Below are 9,472 nucleotides of genomic sequence, written 5' to 3' on the forward strand. Positions count from 1 at the left end.
AAATAAGTCAAGATGCTAAATATTGATATGCATGTACCGTTGTTTAGGGTCACTCTCCAATTTACACGTATGGACAATCAAATTGTGTGTATTATACTATGTATAATAAGAAGACTGAAAACACTTGATTTGGTTTAAACAAGTGTTGACTTTCAAAAGCATATCTCATTTTGATGCATTTAGCTATATAGTCCCTATTGAAAATATTTACGTATTCATTGCTGACCCAAAAGGTTGCATGGAGAAACGGGTCTCTGATAAGATGCCTTAACTAAAATCAGATAATGTAGCAACATTATTGATCTGTTAATGATTTAAGAACAACAGTCTGTCAGTCTACGAAGCTGTCATAAAAGTGGGTATTTATGTGCACATTATCTGCCTTTAAAAAAAATGACTCACGTTGTTATGGCTGGATGTCTGCGGACGAAAGAACAGAGGGCGGCTTGTAAAGAGGAACTGCAGCACATAGGACAGGTCTGTGATGAGCTTTAGGCCCTAAAAAAAAGATAGACATAGAGTTGCGCTTCTGAGATGTACACATGACAAGGATTCAGAAATTTAATTTGAACATAATCAAATAACAATGTTGAAAGAACCCAGTTGTATTACTGAAAATAATGTGGGCCAGTTGAATGCCCCTAAAGTCGCACAATTCGGAACTTAATAATAAACTTCAACAACACAATTGCATCTAGGAAATATTTGCTCCACAGTGGTTAATTCTTTTTATACACACAAACAATGTTTAAAAAATGCTTGTCTGTCAAAGTAAGACTGATGGCTTTGCTTGTACCTCTTAATATCAGAGACCAGTGGCAGCTGGTCAATAGAGGGAGCCACCCCACCATGCAAGGTGGTCACCACGTAAATAAATAAATCAATAAACACAAAACACTTTCGATATGGTGTGATATAAATTAGCAGGTCTGTTGCAATACTGTGTTGTAATTTGGGCTGCGTGACATTGGAAATATTGGAAAAGGGTGTTGAATATTGCAATATTGATATTTTGATATTTAACATGTACCAAAAGAAATGACGTTTTTTTATTATCTAATAAAATACATTTTCTCTCTTATTTATTTATCTAATTTATATATTTGTCTGTATTATTGTTGTATTGCACTGGAGAGGGGAGCCCTCTAATCTTGTTGCACACTTGAGTACAATGACAATAAAGGGATTTCTAATTCTAATTCTAGTCGATTGCACCTTGACTAAATGTAAAATATACCGCCAGCTGTTGTGAAAAGCGCTATATAAACTTGTATTGTACGATGCAAGAGGAGCTGACAAACCGGCGTAAATAGTCATTATTTTTTGTCGATAGAAAAATTATCTGATATTGTCAAATTGTGAATAATTTTACTTTTAGTATATACTGGTTAGATTGTATGACAAATCTTTTATCAAGTAAGGTTGTTTCATGATTTAAAAAAACTAACAAAAAAAAACGTTTTTAGGCGCACTCCAACATCCTGAAAGCCAATCAGCGTCACGGAACGAGTCGTGTTCGAATTTGGAGGTTCCACTGTACACGACAAACATGAAAGCAGACTGGTGACGTCATCACCAGCAGGCTTCTCATCCAAATTATAAAGTTGGGCACGTTTTAGGAATACCGTACTTAATATTCTACCACATTCAATACGTTACACACTCCTAAATGAAGCCAGATAAAAAGTTAACACTACTTTTTTGTCAAAAAACAACCCTCTACCAACGAGGATTGGTAACAGTTTTGCTAACATAGCTGTACGTAGAAAAGTATACAAACTTCACACGTTACACTTGAGCAAGCTGTCCCACCCAATTGTTGCTCGGTCGAACGCTGTTTTAAGAGGCTTCACTGTCAAAAACCGAATCCAGCCGCAAACCTTTAAAGAGTTACATCATATAGGCGCATTTTGCAGTCGCCATAACAAGTGCCAGTTACCTGTTTGCCCTTATATGGTGTGGTGGGGGCGTGGCAAATCGCGCCAAGCTAGTCAGAGCGCTCATGACTGTGGGTTTCAGGAAGTGAGTCACGCAACTGACGGGAAAGTTGCGTGTAGCCAACTGCAGCCGGCCAACGTGGACTCGCGAAGGAAGAACAAGGAAGCAACATATGCGGAGCACAATAACTCCACACAGCAGCCCAAAGAGAGCCAGCCCGCGATCGCCATAAGACAAGTCGACTGGACATTCACTGATCAGGCACTTTTAAGTACTCAACGGTGAGTTAATTTTATGCTCCTGTGTGTTTTTGAAGAGCGCTTGTGTTTAAAACACTCTTTCGCATTCATTTCGTTATTATCAGCCGCGATAACCACTTGCTTTCCAAATATTCATGGTTTGTAAAATTATTACTGTTAAAGTAATTGCTGTTTACCCACTAAAGTGCTACAATATCTCGTATTGTTAATAGTTGTTACGTTAAATTCGTATTTCTACCCACTTGAGTGAGTTTCCCACCAAGGGGGTTTCCAAAAGTCAAGAATAGCATTTTGCTTTCCATCGAAACAAAATACCCTTCATAATAATCGTTTTTAGTTGGCTTCTCATGTGGGGCCCATCCGATCACCGACACGTGTTGCTTCTGCTGCTTTGTTGTTGTCTCCTTTGTGGGACATGGATGCTAAAACTAGTTTGATGGGTTCCTTTCGAGTATAGTAACAATAAAACAGCCTGTCTCAAATTCGCTAGCAGTACTTCTCAACTGATTTTTAGTGGCTGTGGATGATTCTACACGAATTCTAAATGTAAAGGGGGCATATTAAATAAAACCAGAAAATACATACGAGACAGTTATTTGGTTTTAAAGAATAGGAAGTTCTCTTTATGATCCCTTTGTTATCTGTAGATTATTGATAAAGGAAATGCACCACTGGTGGGTAAATGTACTCTCATTTTGGCCCTGGAAGCATTCTTGTGGTCAACCAAACACATGAACAAAAGGGTGAAAATAATCAGATACTGCTTGGTGGTCAAATAATTTGTAATAACTGATTTTAAAAAGTTTCAGACAGACTTATGGGAACCAGTGACCCAATAAAATAAACAAATTACCCTACCCTACCATGGCTTCTGCCAGTTAACTCATTCACTGCCATTGATGTCAACATGTTTGTAACAGGGACTAACTGATGGATCAACAATTGTCCCCTCACGGCTAGAGCACAGCCATCAACACATTTCAATGCGTGTTTTATGCCAGGATCCCTGCATGAAGTAATGAGAGGCTCTCAAAGAACGAACTTTACCGCTTGCATGGACCATTCAGAGTATTTTATTTGAGTAATATGAATCGTGACTTACAAGGGTTAGGTTCAAAATTTGCAGCCAAGTTTTCCTGATGGGCTTTGCTTTTATTTCATTGAGCATAGTTCTGACATGTGATGCGGTTATCTTTTTGAGGAGCAGTTGGCAATACACCACTATAAGAGAACATTTCTAATTGCATTCTAACTGATGAGATGCGCATGTTGCGCTTTGCCCAGATTTATTGGTACAACCATACACCACGCATATGGAAACGCTTTGCGCTTCCTCTACAGTTGGTGGAGGTATGCATCAAAGAGTTATGATAAACTAAGAGAAGAAGGAGAACAAATTTTATCTTCTCTTCAGTTCCACAAACACAGCTTCAGGATTAAGTCAAGTACAAGGTTGCAACTTGGGAAGCTGGGGCGTGAAACAGCATACATGTCACATGACAAATGTACAGCTCAGAGATGTGGCAAGATGAACAGCCATGCCTCAGAATGGGCTCATTTAGTTTGCTGGAGAAAACAACGTGTTCACTGGTAGACAAACACCAAACTGGAGAAGAAACTTGACCCCTTACAGATACAAACCGTAAAGAGCCAAGTTGTTTGTGCTTGTGTGTTTTGACCATTCACACAGAGCTGAGCGCACACACTGCCCTCCCTCCCATCCATCCCTGCGTGGACCCATTTTCTGTAGTGTTTATCATCTTTCGGTGGCAAAAAAAACCCTCAAATTCTAAAGTAAATATAAGACTCATTAAGATTGAAGTCTTACAAAATAGGCTGAATTCTCATCAGACTTACGAACGTCTTTCTTCTGCGATGCCATAATGACTGTAAAATTTCCAACTCCAAATTTGTATGACTTTAGAGGCGATCTGACTTTGCAGGTTACTTTGTAGTTTCTTTCACAACTCGGCAAACAATGAAGGATTAGTGGCATACTGCTCCAATGATTTTCGACTTCAAGGTGAAATTTTCTGTCACCCGTACGGGCAGTTGATTCAGGCAGTTTGGCAGCCCAGCTGCAGTTGCCTTGGCCGTTTTTTCATCGACGTGCTCCTCTACCCCGGTCAGGCTGACACTGGCAACCTCCTCACACGGACACACTATCTAAAGATAAACAACCAGCTCAATGTGCAGGTCATAATACTTGTCAGCGTGTATGCGTTGTTGTTTGACTTTATTCCAGCTTGCTTTTGCCAACATTCAGCTGCATCTATCTGTAAGATGTCCAGTTGTCACTTTCGGGTTAGTGTAGACATAAAGGCCATTGCAATATTACATGAAGGAACAAATGTGTATCAAAAAGCATGCCTGGATTAACATTCTGATTTAAATTGTCGCTGTAATTTTGCTCTACACCTACAAACTAAAATCCCAATGAAAAACATTTTTAAAATCACAAGAACGTGTCTGATACATTATTAATAAAAAACAAACCACACTTATATTGGCTGCTTAACCATGTACCTCACAAAATGTCTGTTAAAGGTAAAAGAAATATTAACATACAGTTCATGGACAACTGTGCAGGGACGTTCCTTATCGCTGATAAGTTCTCGCTCTCTCATGTTGCTGTTGCTCCGGAGTGGCTGCACCACCTCGCCAAAAAAGTAAAAGAATTCTGTACATGCAATCAATCTGTCAGTAGCCTACTTATGAAAACACTCACGTGAAAACCAGTTATGTGCATTGTTGACAAGTGCAAGTGATTTCTCATTTTGTCTGTACAGGCAGCATGAAGAGAGAGGTGAAGGCCGGAGTCAACTTCTTCAAGCGGCTCGTTGTCACACGAGGCAAGCTTGATGAAGCCAAAGCGCAATTGTTTGCCGAGAAGCTTCAGCAGCTGTTATGTGACAAGTATGATGGCCACTGGTACCCAGATCGCCCGAGCAAGGGCCAGGCTTTCAGGTGAATGAGCACTCTGTATGCAACATTGTTGCATTCATTGTAACATTATTGCGAGCATGACAACCTTGGTCATTTGTATTACTTTAATCAGAAGTTGGCATGACATTTTGTTAACTCTCTGACGCATGTTTGTCAAACTTCGGGGGAGGGAGGATTATTGTTTTGTTGTCATTACACATAGCCGATTGGGCTGTACGTTCTGTTCCTACTTTATTGAAGTTGGTGACGTGCTGTCATTTTGGCAATCAAAATTGTACTGAGGAACTCTTAGGCGTGTACCACTTTTAATACGATGCTGCTATGACATCACAATAATGTCCATTTGCAGTTCTACGGCCATCGTCATGCTTTTCAATGCTTCTCTCTGTGGCGCCATCGGGAAAAAAGCCAAAGTCAAAGTAGACCTTTACATTTGCAGAAGGCCTTTCATTTTGGCTCATAATGCAGTTAAAAAAAAAAAAAAACCTTGGACAAACTATTATTTAAAAAAAAAAGCCCCAAAACATTTATCCCACAAATGTTAAAAATGCATAGCATTTTATCAATCTTTTAATTATATTTATTCAGTTTAGTATAGGCTTGATTGGACTTTTCACCTCTGCACTAAACCCAGACCCACCCAAATAAGTGAGAATCGGGGATATATTTATTTTTTATTAGATTGTTGTTTTTTTTTCATAGCAATGTTCCTCCTCTCATCAGCTGTAACCACACAAACACAAGCTTTTGAAAACACACATTTTAATGTATTCCTTGCCTGCTCGCACTCTCTCACTTGCGACAATCCCCAAATATAAGGTGCAGCCTGCTCGCTTCAAGCCGTTTATCGCTCACCCCTAGTTGAGGTTAACGCTAAAACCGGCACCCAAAACAAAAGAAACATTTGAATAAATAGAAACAAAATGTTCAACCAAACCCCATTTCATTTCATCGAGCAATAACTGCTAGCATAATGCGAACATATAGTGCAGAACGCTACAGACCGTCGAATGGAAATTAGCATTGATGTTTTGTGATTCTAAAACTTGAAACTCTGCACTTTTTTTCAAAGGAGCATCATTTTTGCAAAAGAAAATAAAAAAAACAACAAACTTTGCTTCAAAAATCTCTGGTGGTTGGGACACAAATGATGAACCAGACGTTTACTACAATACTAACAGATATCTCATTCAGGAGGTCAAAAACATACAGTTTCATTATTTTATTTATTATCTTTTTTTTTTATCAGATGCATCCGGATAAATAACGGAAAACCAAATGATGAGGTGCTGCTGAAGGCCTGTGAGGAGAGTGAGCTCACACTCGGTGATCTCGGTCTTCCCCCGGAAGTTACCGTGTGGATCGACCCATTGGAGGTGTGCGTGAGGTGAGTCACTGTCTAGGAGTTTGAGCATGTTCATCATCAAGCAATTCAACATGTGATGAATCAACGTTTCATTATCCTCCACAGATCTAGAGAGAATAGCTATCCATTCTCAATCGCCAGCTTCACAGACGACGATGATGATGACGATAAGGAGAAGAAAGAGGAGGGGCAGGAGGAGGAGGAGGAGGACGTCAACGGCGATAGTCTGGCCAAAGGACAGGAGGATTCTCCTGTGGACACGTCAGACTATCACTCTGCCACATCCTCTGATTGCGGTTCGGCTGTGTCCAGCGACACAGAGGAGGAAGTAAAGGATCGAGAGACGGAAGGAGCGCCAGAGAAAGAGGCGCCGGTGAAAAAGGAGTCAGTGCAGGAGGAGTTCAAGATAATAAAGGTGCCCAGAATTCGAAAACGCCATGGGGGTGGATCGAATAGAGTCCGATACTGCAGAAACATGGTAGGCGATGTTTTTCTCTTTTTATATTTTTTGTAACAGTACTTAAGATCTTGATTAGAGCCAAAAATGTCTCTTCCTTTTTGATGGACAGTTGAACCTCTATTTAAAGAATGATTAGATTTACAGACAATTTGTTTTGGACGAAAAAAAAATGACCTTGATTTATTCACTATTTTCATTGCCTTGTCCATTCTCTATTGTGCTTTTCTGGTATCATTGGCTCAGTATATCACACATGGTATCTATGTTTAGATTTTTTTTGTTGTTCAATGTTAGCCTTCAGTTTGGCTCGAAAGAAAGTGAAATCTGCTAGCTGTTTATTATTCGTGTTTTGGGAGTGATCACAATGTCCATTTTGGTTTGACAAAACCAACAAATTCTACCAGTGCAATAATGACAAGAATTGAAAATCAATTATGTAACTTTTTTTCCCCAATGCCCAAGGACCCTTTAATAGGTGCACATAAAGAGCTAGTCTCTTTATGTAAATCAGTGCAGATCTAATTCATGCCGCCGCTGAATCTTTTTTTTTTGTTTTTTTATCAAGGGGGTCATTTTATTTTTTATTTCTTTATTTTTTAATCAAGTGGGTTTTTTTTAATAAACAGTGCACCAAATTAATGTAAAATACATTGTGGGCTTGCCATTTCTTTAAATATGCTTACTGTGTATAGGAAGAAATGTGTTTTGATCAGTTTAAGTGTGTCAGTAGTGTGTGTGTGTGTTATATGGCCTCTCCATATTGAGGATTTGCACCTATTTTGGGTGCGTCAGAAACGTTGGCCCAGCGATTAAAAATGTGTTTACTGTAACCACATTCTATCTCACCTGTAAAGTTGTTAGCTTTAAGTCTGAGTGACAAGCTTTGATTCCTCACTACATAAAGTACGGTACTTATAGCACTATACTTATATGGGATACGAGTTTTACAATATGGGCCATGTACACTTTGTAAATAATTAAATGGGCAATAAGACAGGACAATGCTAATGTATTAATGTCTTGGTCTCTTTCCAATGTTCAGGTTCCGGTGAGAGTCCAATATTTCTGCCCACCTGTACCAGTCTGGTCCCATTGCATGAATGGCGCCCCGATGTTCCTCACCACAGTTGTTGCACCTCCACCGCCGCCTTCCCATCAAGTGTTTGTGCACTACTTGCCGCAGCCCCCTCCCTTATTGCATCCCCCGCCACGCTTCATCGTTCCCCAAGCCGCCCTACAGTCGTGGGAACCTGTGAATGATGAGATGTCCGGATCGCGGCCTTCAGCTGAGCCAGTTTAGCCAAACACAAGCTAGACGAACTTTTTTCACAACCTTTTAAACTTGACACGTTTAAAGTTATTCCTTGCACATGCGTTCTCTTTTATGTCTGTTTTTATCTCTATTCTCTTGTTACTTATTGTCAGCAGAGGTTTTGCTGAAATGTAGTTTTTATTCCTAATACTATTTTCTGTGGGACCTATCAAATCTGCACAGTCACTTGAGTGCTTATAATAAGCTCAGGGATTCTCTGCAATGCATTTTATGCCAAATAATTGCCTTTTTTTCGGGTGGTATTTTTCCATGTTCTTCCGCAAATGCGGCAATGTAGTGGTCCACTGTGCACATTTAAATGTAAAATGTGATTTTTCGGGTTTAATCCTTTTATAGTCTTGTAGCTGCGTATGTCTGTATAGTAAGAAGAAAAATATTTTCACTCATCTTCCAGAAATTAATACCGATACTGGATATAACAAAGACTGATTTTCACTTTTTAATGTCGTTTTCTTAATTCTATTTGGTCACTGTCGGAGATCACTTGACTCCAAACTCACTGATCCTGTAAATTGTATTGTTTTTACTAACAAGAGTAGCTGCACGTTGCTTTTAAAGTACATCTTAGGTTTTAAATAGATTGGGATATTAGTATTTCATTTGCTATCCATTGGTGCATCTTGGTGTTCCTTAGTTATTCACTGATAGTTTTTTAATTTGCTATCCGTGTGATGTACGTCACAATTCCTTAGTTATTTTCAGACGGCATACATTTATTTTACTGTAAATTTTTATCGCTATGAAATTGCATGTTCAGGCTAGACTATAAATAGGTCCCCATTGATTCTTATACACTGTGATTATTTAATTTTTTATTAAGATATTTTATTTAATTTCTATGCAACAACAAAGTGTTTTTTCTCTATGAATTGTTTTCCTTATGCCATGTTATGTATTTGATACTTCATTTCTCATGGATTAAATCAACTCAAAACAACTGGTAGCCTTGTTTTTGTTTTTTACATAAACCTGTTTTTTTATTTGACTTTGTCATATTTTATTAGACATTACGTAGTTACCGTAGCATAGAAGTGCATGTATGGAATGCATTCCACTGAGAGGTGTTCAACTCGCTAAGATAACGCCGGTTTGGAAAATGAGCAGGGTTGTAAGGTCGCTTTATGACGTGCATGACACAAAAAGAATAGCTTTTCTTTCAAAAACTAAAG

The 9,472-nt window shown here is 38.9% G+C and overlaps 2 protein-coding genes across 6 annotated transcripts in view; one reads left to right on the plus strand and one right to left on the minus strand.

The window, feature by feature from the left end:
* LOC148329166 (uncharacterized) overlaps window positions 1-1,914 on the minus strand; it is a 39,567-nt gene extending 37,653 nt beyond the window's left edge. For all 5 annotated transcript variants that reach the window (XR_015845719.1, XR_015845720.1, XM_088307835.1 and 2 more), the window contains exons 1-2: window positions 1,793-1,914; window positions 403-498 (exon numbers count right to left, since the gene is read on the minus strand). The gene's annotated coding sequence lies outside the window, so the exon portion shown is untranslated. The remainder of the gene's footprint in view (window positions 1-402; window positions 499-1,792) is intronic.
* Window positions 1,915-2,030: 116 nt separating this feature from the next.
* LOC148329167 (uncharacterized) lies at window positions 2,031-9,240 on the plus strand. Its single transcript, XM_088307763.1, has 5 exons — window positions 2,031-2,219; window positions 4,988-5,165; window positions 6,394-6,531; window positions 6,616-6,988; window positions 8,013-9,240. The coding sequence occupies exons 2-5, from the start codon at window positions 4,993-4,995 to the stop codon at window positions 8,268-8,270; spliced, it is 942 nt and encodes a 313-aa protein (XP_088163889.1). The 5' UTR covers window positions 2,031-2,219; window positions 4,988-4,992; the 3' UTR covers window positions 8,271-9,240.
* Window positions 9,241-9,472: the final 232 nt, after the last annotated feature.

Source organism: Idiotropiscis lumnitzeri, chromosome 10 (genome assembly GCF_059441095.1).
Source record: "Idiotropiscis lumnitzeri isolate Australia: NSW breed Sydney's pygmy pipehorse chromosome 10, RoL_Ilum_1.0, whole genome shotgun sequence".
NCBI lineage: Eukaryota > Metazoa > Chordata > Actinopteri > Syngnathiformes > Syngnathidae > Idiotropiscis > Idiotropiscis lumnitzeri.